At 40.3% G+C, this 16251-nt stretch overlaps 1 protein-coding gene across 2 annotated transcripts in view; it reads left to right on the top strand.

The window, feature by feature from the left end:
* The window catches only part of IQGAP2 (IQ motif containing GTPase activating protein 2), a 287229-nt gene that overhangs the window by 256330 nt on the left and 14648 nt on the right, over nucleotides 1-16251 (top strand). For both annotated transcript variants that reach the window (XM_072794591.1, XM_072794582.1), the window contains 7 exons: nucleotides 381-605; nucleotides 1940-2080; nucleotides 2490-2574; nucleotides 3009-3241; nucleotides 5407-5539; nucleotides 8537-8639; nucleotides 9493-9634. In XM_072794591.1, the coding sequence (XP_072650692.1) occupies nucleotides 381-605; nucleotides 1940-2080; nucleotides 2490-2574; nucleotides 3009-3241; nucleotides 5407-5539; nucleotides 8537-8639; nucleotides 9493-9634 (1062 nt within the window). The remainder of the gene's footprint in view (nucleotides 1-380; nucleotides 606-1939; nucleotides 2081-2489; nucleotides 2575-3008; nucleotides 3242-5406; nucleotides 5540-8536; nucleotides 8640-9492; nucleotides 9635-16251) is intronic.

Genomic DNA, 16251 nt, shown 5'->3' with positions numbered 1-16251 from the left:
TTTGAAGAAGCGGATTTCAGTTCATTAAATCAAGAAAGTTATTTTTGAAATTTGGTAACTAGGTGGGACACGGTACTTGCCCAGTGGCACCCTGAATTCTTCTCATTTCTCATCCGTCCATCTTCAGTTCCTGCCTGCCTGCTAGATCGAAATTAAAGCTGAGCACTTATTTTTACGTCCTTGAGCTCCTCAAATGATGCACACATATCTTGCAGATGATTGCTTGCTTTTAAAGCATATCGGCTTTGATTCTTTGGAGGCAGTATAACCCCCCAAAGTCCTTGCCTCCCAGAGAGAACATAGGCTGCTTAAAACTCTCTCCATGGAGGCAAACCCTTTGTTTCAATCTGGGCTTTTTTGGTTTGTTTGTTTGTTTTTAGATCAAAAGTGGATCAGGTGCAGGACATAGTGACTGGGAACCCCACAGTCATCAAGATGGTTGTGAGCTTCAACAGAGGTGCCCGAGGACAGAACACCCTGCGCCAGCTCCTGGCTCCTGTGGTAAAAGAGATCCTGGATGACAAGTCCCTGACCATCAACACAAACCCCGTGGAGGTGTACAAGGCTTGGGTGAACCAACTGGAAACACAAACTGGAGAAGCCAGGTAACTGAGCCCAGAGGAGGTTGGTTTTCAGTCATGTTTTATGATCATTTTTACATGGCTATTATGGATACTCTTAAACTCTCTTAAAAGACAAAATTTCCTGTCCAAAGGCAGTTTTCACTTAAAGACGTTACCTCTTCTTAACATACCCATATAGGCCACATTCTCGGACTCTTGCTCATCTTGGTATGACACAGGATTTTCAACTTGCAGTACCAGTTGATCCCCAAAGCCACAACTTCTGTAATTCTCTCCCTTGCTTATTCTTTGTATATCTCTAAACCTAAACCTAGAAATAGTACATACTTCCTCCTCACTTGATGATACATACTTTTTTATATTTACTAGGTGAGTAAGTATCCTGTGTAAGCAGCAATAAGCCAGGTAGGATGGGCCTATTCTGGGTGGTAGTTTGTAGAGCTAAGCAATCTCTGCTTTTTATCTCCTTCAAAAGGATGCCTTGTGCAATCGTTAAGCTACACACAGAGGATTGCATGGATGGTTCTCACGCACTGTTTGTAACAGCAAAAAGTTGGGTCAAGTCAAAATATTTGGCTTTGAGGAATTTGTTAAATAAATGTTTGTATAATACATAGTAGACTCAGTAACTGTTTGGAAGAATGGTATAGAAATATTTTTATTGGCATGGAAAAAATGTATAGTTTTCCATTGCAGTTGTGCATAATAAGCCATTTTCTATAAAAATATATATACCTATATGTATATGTAAATACACACGTACACATATATGTAGGATCTGTATGGAATATATAGATATACCCATGAGTGTGTGAGGCCCACATACACAGATGTATAGAGTAGGACCTAGAAAGTTATGCACCAAGATACGAAAAATGGTTGTCTCTGGGTTGATACTATATTTTTGTTTGCTTATATGCATTTTTTTCTGTAATGAACTTACCTGCTTTTTTGTAATTAAAGAGGAGTGCGTGGGTGGCTGGGTGGGTTAAGTGTCCCAGGTCTTGAGCTCAGGTCTTGATCTCAGGTTGGTGAGTTCAAGCTCTGCATGGCTCCCACTGGCTAACCTCCTTAAAAAGAGAGAGAGAAAGTTAGCTGGGTCTGTATCATGTGAGTCGCCTGTGATTTTGCCGAGAGCATCCTGAGTGAGAGCCTAGAGTCCCCTGATCTGCTAGTGGCAGAGGGTCTGTCTGGGCACACTGGGCCTCCCTCCCATTGGCAAACACTTTGTCGCTGAGGTCACTGGGTGAAGTCCACTTCTCTGTAAAAAGCATGATTGTAGAAATGGCTTGGCAAGGACACAAATGCTCATTTTTAAGCCCCTGATTAATTGAAAGACCTTGTTGTGTTTTCAGCAAGCTTCCTTATGATGTGACCACAGAACAAGCTCTCACATACCCAGAAGTGAAAAATAAACTGGAGGCATCCATTGAGAATCTGAGGAGGGTCACCGACAAAGTCCTGAACTCTATCATTTCTTCTCTTGACCTACTGCCGTAAGTTGTACATGTAGCAACTTGAATGTTCTTCACTGAAAAAGTTCTCAAAACACTATAAAAAATAAATAAACACTATAAAAATAAATCTGAAAAAAAATAAAAAAATAAAATAAAATAAATCTGGCAGGAAAGATAGGCGTTTTCCCTCATACTGTTTTTAACACCATTTTAAAAGTTGGCCTACATTTGCATTTTACATTCATAACCGTTCTCCAAAGAGCGGCCACCAAACAACAGTGTTCAGTTACTGACATGAGTCAAGGTTCTGTGATTCTGTTACCATCTCCTTTGGTGTTTAATTTTCAAGAAAACTGCCCCAGTGTGGTTGATGAGAACAAGTGCTATGTGTTTCTTGCTCACTCAGCCTTTTCTTGTTATTTTCTTTGGTCCTCTGTTTCATATGCAGTTATGGATTGAGGTATATAGCCAAAGTACTAAAGAATTCGATCCGTGAGAAATTTCCAGATGCCACAGAAGATGAGCTGTTAAAGGTAGATTTTCAAGGGTCATCTCACCACAGCTGCATCGGGGGTGGGGGGTGAGCCAAAATTACCAACATGCCATTTTATGAGAATTCCCCCCGGCCCTGGGGAAGCTGCAGGTCTTCTGTTTTCCAGTGACTTTCAAAATTATTAATTGTGCTGAGGTTACTTTAGAGATCTTACACATTACTGAGACTCTTTATATTAGAGCATTTGGGGGGAAATATGCTCTAATTATGCTATTTTTCACCAAAAGTAATTTTGGTAACTATATCAGTGACGTGTGACAATATTCACTACTTGTACAGAACTCCTTTTTAGAATTCAGACCAGAAAATAGTCTTTCTTGGGAAATAGCGATGAATATTTACTTCATTTCTTAAAAATCTAAAACTCTTGAGTTGCTTCTCTTAAAAACCATCTTTTTGTGTGCATTCCTCCAGATTGTGGGCAACCTCCTCTACTACCGGTACATGAATCCAGCTATTGTCGCTCCTGATGGCTTTGATATCATCGACATGACAGCTGGTGGACAGATCAATCCTGACCAGAGGAGAAACTTGGGATCAGTGGCCAAAGTTCTTCAGCACGCAGCCTCCAACAAGCTGTTCGAAGGAGAAAATGAGCATCTCTCATCTATGAACAATTATTTGTCAGAGACCTATCATGAGTTCAGGTGAGAGAGGTCATTGCTTTTGGAGAAATTTGCAAGATGATGAGCAAGAATAATGTGTGTTCTGTACTCATATTGGTTGAGGGTTGTGTATGAGTATGTTCTGTTGTCAAACCTCTCTTACCTGTGAAAGACTTATGTCTGTTGCCTTGATAAGCATTTCCAGACTATATCACTGGTCTTTCCATGGGAACTTGAAAGGAATGAGTGGTAGGAAGATGCACTCACCCTGAAGCTCTCCAAGGAAGCGTATTCAAATTGGCATTCATTTATTCTCTCTTTTTTTTTTTCATTTATTCTCTTGTTGCCATTCTGTTGGTAGGTCGCAGAAATAAGACATAAATGCGACCCCTTTGACTCGTCACTTGGAAAATTGATCTCCCATTCCTCAGTTTTCCTCTGAAGAGTGATTTATCTGCTCACAAATGTACCTCATGATCATTACTCTCTATTGAGAATCGTGGCCTCTTGTGAGAACCCTCCCTCCAAGTCCTCTTACTACAGGAAGTTTAGATTTCTCAAGCTGCTAATTTTAGTAAAACATCCTATTTCTTGCAAATCCTTATCTGCTACTACAGCTTCCCTTTGCTTCCTTTTTTCTCAGATTATTCTTATCAAATATCTGTGGTTCCAGTTCTTCAAAAAGAAACAAAACCAAAGACCTCTCCCTTGCTTTTAAGAATTCATATTTTTTCCCCTCACACTTGTATTTATCCTATGTGTTCCTCAGCAACCCATTAAAAGTGTAGGAAGCCAAACTGTCCCATGGAAGCATGCTCTTCTCCCATGCCAGCGTGACTGCCTGCCATTTAACCTCTTCAGCCTTGGGCTGGGAAGGTAGAGGCCTTTTGGTGTGAAAGCCTTGGCTACCCTTAGGAGGTACACCAAGGGTAATTTCTGGTGTATGAAAATTCAGTACGGGGGCGCCTGGGTGGCTCAGTCAGTTGAGCATCTGACTCTAGATTTTGGTTCAGGTCATGATCTCAGGATCGTGAGATGGGGCCCAGTGGGCTCGACACTCAGCAAGAAGTCTGCTTGAGACTCTCTCCCTCTGCCTGCCCCCCCTTCCCCACATGCCCTCTCTTTCTCTCAAATAAATAAATAAGTAAATAAATCTCTTTAAAAAATAGATTCTCTCTCCTTCCTCTGCTCCTCCCACTTATACTCTCCCTTTAAAAAGAAAAGAAAATCTACTACATTATAGAATAAAATGCCTTCTCTACCTGTACAAAAGGTTGATTTATGAACCAGGATGAGAGCCCCTGGATTTCCTGATCTCACTGTCTCAAATTGCTATTATTTAAAAAGCAGACTTTTTAGAATCTGATTACTGGAGGAATAGGACATCGTATGTATTTGTGTGATAGCCTTAACAGCCTTTCAATCAGCTAGCAACTGTTGTTTGGATCAACTAAGAGTACAGTAGGCTTAATTTGAATTTCTGTCAATTTGGCAACAGACACTCAGAAGGGTGATTAGGCCCAGGAGCTTGTACCATTTAAAAGCAGCACATGTAGGGACGCCTAGGTGGCTTGGCGTTTGACCGTCTGCCTTCTACTCAGGGTATGACTCGAGGGTCCTGGGATCAAGTCCCACATCTGGCTCCCTGTGAGGAGCCTGCTGCTCCCTCTGCCTGTGTCTCTGCCTCTCTCTCTGCATCTCTCATGAATAAGTAAATAAAATCTTTTAAAAATAATATAAATAAATAAAAGCACATGTGATGGATTGCTTTCCAGTTTATTTTCTCTAGAAAGACTTGATTCTTAGATCAAAGACTATGAGTCTTGACACATTTATGTTTAAATTTCGGGGGCCCTGTTCTCAGAATAACATTTCTTAAATAACCTGCCTGTAATTTGACTACATTGAGTCACTAGCAGAACCTGAGGCCACACTGCTCTCTCCATTTCTGTGCAAGGAGCTGGGTCCAATGTCCAGAAACATGGACTCAGCTTCCATAGTTAGGAGCCAGTCTGGAATGTGCCCTAACAAGTCCCTCCCACCCCCCACCACACACACACACACACACACACACACACACACACACACACAAAGTTTGAAGTGGAGAACAAAGCACTAGTCCTAATTCATTATTTCCTCAGTGTTTTGACAAAGCTGTTTACCTCAGAAATTTGAACTCTGTCTTAAGAATTTGTTTTCTTTGTTAGGAAATATTTCAAAGAAGCCTGTAATGTCCCTGAGCCAGAAGAAAAGTTTAATATGGATAAATACACAGATGTGGTGACAGTCAGCAAACCAGTCATTTATATTTCAATTGAAGAAATCATCAGCACACATTCAGTAAGTGGGGATGAGAAGGGGTCTTAGCCGTGGACCCACGATTCAGACACCATTATCTTGAAAATGCTTAGTCTCTATGGGGCTTCCTGTAAGCACATGCTAATAATACTCAGACTCCTAAGAAACCTTTGATTATTTATTCCCTGGCTTATACAATGAATAAAATTCCCTTTTGTATACAAGTCATGTTTACTTTATATGTGGTGTGTTCATTCTCTCTTCTGTGTAAAAAAAAAAAACTCCTCCCAAACAAGTAAACAAAGAAAAGCTTACTGCTTACATGATCTGTTTAGAAAGTCAGATTGTGAATTGAAATTTAAGTCCTGGTAGGGAGAGGCCCTGCTATTTCCTCCACCCACCAGGGGCTACACTGCCTGAACCCCCACACTATTTCTCTTCCCCTTTCCAGAATCTTCCCAGCTTCTCCAGTAAAATTTTGGGATAATCAGAATATCCTCTCTTTTCTAATGTTGGACTTTAGGAGAGGGAAAATAAGCAGGCTGTTCAAGTTTGGGAAAGAGAAGACACCCCACCCAACATCAGCCACCTGCAAAGAATCATTTCTATTGTTCTGGAAAACCCCATTTCTCAAAGGCAGTTTCATAGTTTGTGGTATGTCATAATGTCTCTATCCAGATGACATGCACACATCAGCACCATCAGCCATGAAAGGAATATTAAATGTCTGTTGGGGTCAGCACACTTAGCTCAGCATGGGGAAGCCTTCGATGGCTCCTCAATCATTTAAAGTAAGAAGAGAGGCTAAGCATTGAGAGTCTTTTGGGGGTGGTGGTTGTTGTTGTTGTTTTTAAGACCAAATGGAATGTATTTCCTGAAAGTCTGGTTCCTAAAAGAAAACCTTTTTGAAAATAGTTTACGACCTTGCTCCTCCAAGCAAAGTCTTAGGGACATATTAGAAATGCACCCTGGACCTCCCAAATCAGAACTTGCATTCTAACAAGAACCCAAGTTCTGCAGATACACACTAGAGGTCAAGAAGCCCTCATTAAGGATACACCCATTTTGAATTAACACACACATCTAGGAGGAAAGCGTAACAAATACACACGTGTGGAAGGTCTTGTCCTGCCCCCATCACAAACAAGTGGCAAAACTGGCTGCTCAGAATTTCAGTCTGTATTATTAAGTCCTTCCAATAAGCATAAATACAGGTTTGGAAGAAAGATTGGATCTACTTTTGATTTCTCTCTTTCAAGGTTGGACCCAGGAACCTCCCTGACATTTACAACAAGCTCTCTCCATAGGCATTTTGAGTGATCTTAGACAAAGGCGAGTGTGAATGGCCAGCCGAAGGAGGGAGGTGGTTGATTGCACGACAAGGCTATACTTCTCTCTGTATATAAGCACTCAAAATCATAAACCATGTCCGGCAATGCATCATTTGCAAGAGTAATTTTCTAATGGGCAAGTAGACTCATTCATGTTTCAGCAACGACTCTGTTGTCTATTTTTATGGTAGATTATCCATCTCAAAAAAAAATGTCCACATGCTGGCTACACATTTGCTGAGGGCAGTATCTTCATGCAGGAAAAGTGGTGGGGAGCTCTCTTTTAGAATGAGACATTTCAAAAAAAAGAAAAAAAAAAAGAATGAGACATTTCCCAGGGATAGCAAAGAAAAAAATGTTACTGTATTAATTTAGACTGTTACTCTTTAAAGATTAATCATCTGTTCTTTTGGTTAACAAAAATTGAAAACAGAAGATTCTGTTTTCCTGGGAAATACAGCTTGTGACCAATTTGGATTTTCTTCATGTGTTTGGTTGGAAGCAGATGTATAACGTGGGAGTAATGTAATTGCAGAGAAATGCTATCCTGTCTATGGTCTGTCTCAAACGAGGAGGTGTCCACATGTACATGCAAGCCTGGTAGTAGCTCGACTCGCCCTGCGTGTGGCCACTTGCTTGCCCCTTTGTCCTCTAAGGAACCTCAAAAATATGTAGAACCTCAAAATGTGCTCTTCAAAGATATTTTCAAGAAATGTTTATGTTCCATGATTACCAGAATAAAGGGTAGAAGCTAGCCTGAATCCTCACTCCCCAGAAACAACAGCCACATCAGCTCTCCTGGCTCTTCAGAGGCAAGAACATAAATGTATCCACCTTATTTTGTTCTGTCATTAATTTATCTTCCTCCAAATATATACGTACTACCATTCCAGATTCACTATGTCCTTATATTACCTTTATTTTTTACTTAAGTAATGCCTTCCTTTCTTTATTCACGTTTGATGCTTTCGGAGTTTGCATACGAAGAAACCCCTGATATGTCTGGATCGCAGGCCAAGGAACCATATGGGCATTTCTGTGATCCCTACCCTTGAAAGACCTTCAATGCTAGGCAGATTAAAATAGCTAATAGTAGTGATATATATATATATATATATAGCCATAGTGTTTGATTACTGCATAATTTTTCTCCGAAGGGATATTGAAGTGCACTTCCAGTTTGCTATCAATATTAGACAAGAGATTTCTGCCTTATTTTAGGTTCTTTCCTCCCCAGCTTTGACCTCTTCTGTCAAGGTGGACAGGAGCACAGGGGCTAAGTGGTAGAAGGCTGCACCGTGGCTTATCTCACGAGATCTTGCTAAAAAGAGGATTTCTGGACATCTTTCACAAAGCTTCCGTTTCTTCGTGTAAAGTGGGCACTTACCTCTAAGATAATACTAAAAACTGTGCTTCCCTATGGTATCTAGTTTTAATAAATGTCAAACTTGTAATTAAGATTCAAATAATAGGGGTGCCTGGCTGGCTCAGTCAATAGAGCACGGAACTCTTGATCTCATGGTCATGAGTTCAAGCCCTACGTTGGGCATTCAGCTTACTTGTAAAAAAAATTTTTTAAATAAGAATCAAACAATATTAGAAGAAAATTATCTTGGAAAAAAATGGAAAGGGAACTTGATGTAAAAATGGTAGCACTTAAGAATTTACTTTTATTTGTGTCTCTATGTTTATTGCTCACTCTATACAGCTCCTCTTGGAACACCAGGATGCAATTGCACCTGAAAAGCAGGACTTGCTGAATGAACTACTAGAATCACTTGGGGAGGTGCCTAGTGTGGAGTCTTTTCTTGGTAAGAGCTTCTGCCTTCTACTTATCCTGTGGTTTGGGTTTAGTAGTTCAGTTTTCCTTTTCTAGATTAAAAAAAAAAAAAAAAAAAACCTTAACCTTACTTAAGAAGATGACTACACTAGCCCCTTCCCACATTAACAGTTCTGTAATTCATCATGTCCTAGATTACAAAGAAATTAGATATTCTTGAAAGTAAACTCTAGATGCATCAAAAGGGATTAGTCTACCTATATCATTAAAGAAAAATCATTAAAGAACCAAATTTATTACAAATTCCTTGCTATATTTTAGAAGGATTTTTTTATTTTAGAGTCTCTATGTCCCAGTTATTTTAATGTTTAAATCAAAGATTTTTTAAAATTTTATTTATTTGAGAGAGAGAGAACGAACAGAAGCAGTGGAAGGGCCAGAAGGAAAGAGAGAAGCAGACTTCCCGCTGAGCAGGGAACTTGATGATGAGATGTGGGGCTTGGTTCCAGGACCCTGGGATCATGACCTGAGCTGAAGGCAGCCACTTAACCGCTTAACCGACTGAGCCACGTAGGTGCCCCTAAGTAAAAAACTGTTTAAGAGATGCCTGGCTGGTTCAGTTGGTGGAACATGCGACTCTTGATCTTGAGGTTATAGGGTTCAAGCCCCACGATGAGGGTAGAGATTATTTAAAATCTTTTTTTATAAAAAGGGAGAGAGAGATTTTAAAAGCCTTTTCATATATTAGAATGTGTGTTTTTTAAAATGAAGACCATTGTCTCCTGTACAATTGATCTGTCTTTTCCATAAAACCTTTATCTTACATGGCTGATGCTCCCAAAACAATGAGTGAATGTAAGAATAACAATGTTTTGTTTCTGCAGGGGAGGGAGCAGTTGACCCCAATGACCCTAACAAGGCAAATACACTCAATCAACTGGCAAAAACGGAGATTTCCCTTTATTTGACAAGCAAGTACGACCTAGGGGACGGTGAAGCTATAGATGGCCAAAGCCTCATGATAAAGTAAGTTTGGGGCTTAATGGGTGCATGTCTCTGATTATGCATCTTAAAACATGCAAATTTAAATAGGCTGAATCCCCAGATAATTCATTTTCATATATCTAAGTATTGAAGTATGTTGTTTATTCACCAAAAATCTGACCAAAGGATAATAGATCATTTATCACTTAAGAGGAAACTAAATATCATAATAGTTTATGAGGCCTGTCTTGTTTTTTAGTTTTCTATGTAGCAATTTGATTCCTTTCTTTTAAGAAACAAAGTGATTAGTTCTGCCTGTAAAGTCCTTACATAACTGAAGGGAAATAACTGTTTCAGAGCGGTGAAAACATGAATGAGAAAATACTTTAACCTATATTTAATGTCTGGTACACAGTGTTACTGTAACAGGCACACTGTCATTTGCTTTATTAACCTTCTTTCCTATTACGCTCAGCCTGGATATGTTTACAGCTTTGACTTGTGCCCTAGTTCCTGCCCCCTAGGATTTACAATGAAGTATTCAGACTTTTATACTGCACTGTTTCCATCAAGGCCTCCTGGATGTTCACACCAGTCCTTTACAAACAAGATGAGGAAGAATGAGATCTGTTTTCAAGAACAGTACTGTTTTATATAAAGAAAAGAGTGCATTTTAATCCGTTGTGTGTTAGAGTGAGGTGGAGAATGGAAGTGAGAAATGGGGCCCAAGTGGAATAATTATGTGTTTAAATAATACTTTACATACTACTTGCAAGTTACATGTCCTGAGTTCTGAGGTGGTTCTCCTGTGTAGCAAGAGCTTTCCTTTCTGCCACTGACATGATTCAAACAGTGCTCATCTCCACTTAATTTTTTTTCCAGATATTCATAATCATCCATAAAAATGGCGAAAAAACTTAATTCAGTGTCCTATGTTGCAATGTGTGCTGCTTCTGTTAGGCTTCATTAGTTTGTCCTCAGGTTATATGTGGCTTCCTCTGTTCACGTAGCAAATCTTTGAGCATCTGCTCTGCGTCCGGGGCCCTGGCCTGATGCTGGGGACTTGGCAGTAAGCGAGCACCATCAGCGGTCCCTTGCACTCCAGGAGTGTCAAGTGATGGTGGGGAGCAAGGCTGGGCTGTAGGACGAAGGCCGAGCTACAGGACTCGAACACGACCCTGCCCTCATAAGAGCTGAGGGCAGCTCCTTAGACTACTAAATCAGCAAGTCAGATTGAATTTGTAGAGAGATGACACAGGGCAGGGCGACGGAGACGGGGGGGATAGTGTGCGGTCTGCTCTCTGGGTTCCTCTCAAAGGGCCAGTTATAAAGGTGACCGGAAAGGCAGATGGTGTGGTTCTGCCGTGAGAATACAGCAAGGCCAACTATCCTGTGACTCTCCTACATTCTGTCCTCAGAAGTAATGGGAAGAAATGTTTTCATGATTGGTTTTGTCTGTTATTGGAACATCATTTTCTAAATGCAGTCAACTCAAACATGTGGATTAATGAACGGAAACCACAACATGAGTAGTCTAAAATATCAAATACTCCCAATATCATGCATGTATATATATTGATATTTATTTCTCAGTGAGTCTCCCTGGATCTGCGAATTTTTGGAATTCATTTTTTTTAAGATTGTATTTATTCATTCATGAGAGACACAAGAGAGAGGCAGAGAGACACAGGTAGAGGGAGAAGCAGGCTCCCTGTGGGGAGCCCGACGCAGGACTCGATCCTGGGACCCCGGGATCACACCCCCGAGTGATTTGCAGAAAGCAGAGCTTATTAACTGCTGAGTCCCTCAGGCGTCCCTGGAATTCATTTTAAAAGTGAAGCCATCAGAGTCAGGCCTGTTGGGCAGCCGTATATCTTAGCTGGAGAAACCTGGTCCACTGTCCTACTCGCCTTAGCCTTTGTGTGGCTCTGTACAGCGCCCTACTGTGTGCTGGAAACACTGCCGTCTACTCTTTTAATCACCATACTAGGTAGAGCCACTGCTTTTTTCTAATTGTGGTAAAATACATATGACATAAAATGTACCATTTTAACCTTTTTTTAAAAAGATTTTATTGGGATCCCTGGGTGGCGCAGCGGTTTGGCGCCTGCCTTTGGCCCAGGGCGCGATCCTGGAGACCCGGGATCGAATCCCACATCGGGCTCCCGGTGTATGGAGCCTGCTTCTCCCTCTGCCTGTGTCTCTGCCTCTCTCTCTCTCTCTCTCTCTCTCTCTGTGACTATCATAAATAAATAAATAAATAAAAATTAAAAAAAAAAGATTTTATTAATTTGAGAGAGAGAGAGCACAAGCAGGGGGAGAGGCAGAAGGAGCGGGAGCAGCAGGCTCCCTACTGAGCAGGGATCCTAATGCAGGGTTCAATCCTGGGACCCTGGGATCATGACCCGAGCTAAAGACAGATGCTTAGCTGAGTGAGCCCCTCAGGTGCTCCCTGTTTTAACCATTTAAAGTGTACAGTTCAAAAAATAAAAAAATAAAAAAAAATAAAGTGTACAGTTCAGGGGCATTTAGTAATTCAGGAGCATTAATTCACAGTGTCATGCAACCATCACTGCTTTCTAGTTCCAGAACATATTCATCACCCCAAAAGTAAACCTGACACCATTAAGCAGTCACTCCCCACTACCCTGGGACATCTTTCCTGCTCCTCGGTCCCTGGTCCCTGGTGCTTTCTGTCTCTGAACTTGCTTATTCTGAGTATTTCATATAAATGGAATCATACACTATGTAGCCTTTTGTGTCTGGCTTCTGTGATTCTGCGGTGTCTTTGACTGAGTCGTATTCCACTGCATGGGTATACGCAGTATCATGGACACTCGGCTTGTTTGCACCTCTGACTATTGTGAACAGTACCACTATGAACACTGGTGTACAAGTTTTTATTTGAACACCTGTTTTCAGTTCTTTTGGGTGTAAACCTAGGAGTGGAATTGCTGGGTCTTAAGATAATTCTAAGTTTAGCTTTTCGAGGAACTGCCAAATTTTTCACAATGGCTTTACCATTTTCAATATCCACCACAGAGGTATAAGAGTTGCAATTTTTCCACATCTTCACCAAAACTTACTTTGTTTTGTGTTGTCATAACCATTGTAGTGTGATGAAGTAGTATCTCATTGGGGCTGTGATTTGCGTCTCTCTGATGATTAATAACATTGAGTGTCTTTCCATGTCCTTGTCAGCCATTTTGTATACCTTGTTTATAGAAATACCTATACAAGTCATTTGCCTAGTTTTTAAGTGGATTATTTGTCTTTCTGTTGCAGAGCTCTAAGAGTTCCTTCTATATTCTAGATAATAGACCCCAACCAGATTTATGATTTGCATCTATTTTATCCCTTCTGTGAGTTGTCTTTTTATTCTCTTGGGAATATCCTTTTAAGCACAAAAGTTTTTGAAGTTGACAAAGGACAGTTAATCTATTTTTTTGTTGTTGCTTGTGCTTTTGGTGTCATATTTAAGAAATCATTGCCCAAGGGTTCCCTGGGGGGCTCAGCGGTTTAGCACCTGCCTGTAGCCCAGGGCATAACCCTGGAGTCCCGGGATCCGGTCCCGCATCAGACTCCCTGCATGGAGCCTGCTTCTCCCTCTGCCTGTGTCTCTGCCTCTCTCTGTGTGTCTCTCATTAATAAATAAATAAAATCTTTAAAAGGAAGAAAAAAAAAGAAATCATTGCCCAATCCAAGGTCATGAAGATTTACTCCTATGTTTTGTTCTAAGAGTTGTATAGTTTTTGCTTCTATAGTTAAATGTGTTATCCCTCTTGAGCTAATTTTTGTGTTTGGCAGTATAAGTTGTGTATAAGGCAATAGTCCGAGTTCTTTTTTTTTTTTTTAAGATTTTACTTATTTATTTGACAGAGAGGGAAAGCATAAGGGGGGGTGGGCAACAGGCAGAGAGAGAGGGAGAAGCAGCCTCCCCACTGAGCAGGGAGCCTAACAGGGCTCAATCCCAGGACTCTGAGATCATGTCCTGAGCCGAAGGCAGATACTTAACTGACGGGAGCCACCCAGGTACCCCTAATATACACTTTACATGTTGATTTCAAAACTGTTATGGAGATGTCTTTTTTCCAAGCTAGTAAATCAAATTCCTAACTCAAACATAACATGTAGTTCTTGAGGATCTTCATTACAGAACCAAATTTAACTGAAATCAGACAACACCTGTCAGAAGTTAGTGTGAAATGGACAATCATGGAATGCAGAGCATTTGGGACATAAAAATACCAGGCTTTTCTCTATCAGAAAACAAAAAACAAAACTTATTTTGCTTCCTCCTTAAACAAGTTGTGTTTTTAACTTTCAGAAATGTCCCTTTATGATTAATTACAAAATAACTGACCTTACAGTGATGAGTGACTCCTCTCCATGGGGTCATCTGTGGTAGAAGAATTTGAGACATTGTTAATCCTTATGCTTATAAACTTTTTATCATGCTAGCTTTTTATAATTCTTAGTAATTAGATGAAGATGATAGCAAACACCTATGTAATGCTTACCATGTGACAAGGACTATCTTACAGATACAGACCGATGACATATATATGCGTTATATATGTATTCTGTATATATTATTTATGTCTGTATATATTATTTATGTGTGATATATATATAACATATATATATGTTTGAAATATGTCGTGTTATACTCTCAGCAACCGTAAGAGGTGGAGGTTATTACCTGTATTTTACATATGAGGCACACAACAGGCAAAAATTATGTCTTAGGTACTATGGCTAGTAGATGGAGAATAGATTCAAACTCACATGATCTTAGCCCTTTGGGGCCTGCACTCTTAATCACAGGATTTTACAACTCATTGAGGACAAGGCCACTGTTCTTTGTACTCTTTGGAATCTTAGACTAAATAATGAGAATGATAGCAGAGCAGTTACTTCATAACTGATGCTGGGGCATCTTTCCAGACCAGAGAGAAAGACTGACCAATCCACGTGAGGGACATGAAGGCACAGACATGGGTAGGAAGAAACACTGTGTTTCCCTTCTGTATGTTTATTGAATAGGGAGCCTCAGTTTGGGCTTTTGCCATTTAGCCAATACTGCCAAGTCTGCTGATATAGAAAGAACAAACCAGAAAAGCTTAGTTGAGGAATCCTGGGGAGACCTGGGATTACAGCCACAATCACCTCTGCATCAGTTTCCTCATCTATAAAATGGGGAAGAGTACAGAGGGAGAGGGGAAGGAAGGAAACAATGAGCAAAAGAAGACATTCAATAACATTGTGTAAATTATTTTAAAAACTACACAACTGAAATCTCATTATACCTCATGATTCCACCTAAAATATGTGATCTTCGGGGTGCCTGGCTGGCTCAGTTGGTAGAACATGTGACTCTTGATCTCCAGGTCGTGAATTCAAGCCCGATGTTGAACATAGAGCTTACTTTAAAAAAAAAAAAATGCGACCCTTATGACCGTTATTAAGCTTGTTTTTCTACAGAAGTATGCATGTTTCAGCAGAAGGCAACATTTGTGGGTTCAATCAAACTTAGTTGCCTGAGTGCTTCAGTTGTTTCTTAAGAACTTTTTTTTCTTATCACATGATTCAGTTGAGGCATCTGTTGCCCACCTGAAAGATCTCTTTGCTTTTGGTCCAAACTAGCATGTGCACTAAATGGCTAAGGTGATATTTGATGTCTGGTGATAAAAGTGTATAATCATGTTAGAAGAATTTTAAACAACTGGAAATATTCCTTAGATTGCACAAACACAAATTCCTTTTCAAACTTGGACAAACTCTAAGGCAGATTGGCAGAGAGGGAGGCTGAAGGATGCTAACCAGTTAGAGCATAGTAGAAGATGTCATAGGAGTGGAATGGCCAAATCTAAAGGGCCACGCCAGTTTCCAAGCACCATGTGGTCTCATTTCCCAACAATGGGATTTGAACACAGCTGTGATGAACAAACTCCCTGCAGTATTTCTTTTTCTTTTCCTTAATTTTTACTCAGAATTAATGTCCTAGATTTGATTGGCCTATCTGACATATCGTGAGAACACCCAGGGAGCCAGTACTCTAACCAGTTAGTTGATTTATGGTGGTTAGACCATATCTAGAATATTATGTTTGCATTGGGGTGAGGAGGAGACACATCTTAAGATCATTAGCAAACAGATGGGATCAAAACTATGAACTCTGTTGAAATCCTCTTGTGAAGAGGTTTAAGGAACTGGAGGTTTCACGTGCAAAAAGAAAGGTAGTAGAAGAGGGGATGGGGACACAATTTGGGGACCTCTCTCCATGTCTGTGAGGTGCTGATGATGTGGAAAGTGAATTCAACTTGTTTTTTGTAACTCTAGAAAATAGAGTGTGACCTTTGTGTAACTCTTGAGCCTCTTCCATCTTAGTTGCCTCATTTGTGTCATCAGGGACTGGACTGTTTTCCAAAGGTTCCCCTGAGTGCTCAAGTCCTCTGACTAACCAGGTCCAGTGAGTGGGCTTCAACGGAAGGCAGGCTTCTCAAAGTGAGTTTCCTGTGTAAGAATGGAATGTTCCCGTGTTGTACTTACCAAAATAAATTTGACACAAGCCATACAAGTGATTTTAAATTTTCTAGAAATCCCATTTTAAAAAGAAAGGGGTAAAATTAGTTCCAATATATTTTATTTAATCCAAT

Source organism: Canis lupus, chromosome 2 (genome assembly GCF_048164855.1).
Source record: "Canis lupus baileyi chromosome 2, mCanLup2.hap1, whole genome shotgun sequence".
In the NCBI taxonomy this organism is placed as follows: Eukaryota; Metazoa; Chordata; class Mammalia; order Carnivora; family Canidae; genus Canis; species Canis lupus.
The sequence above is the reverse complement of the archived record's forward strand: the minus strand, read 5'-3'. Positions and strand labels throughout refer to the sequence as shown.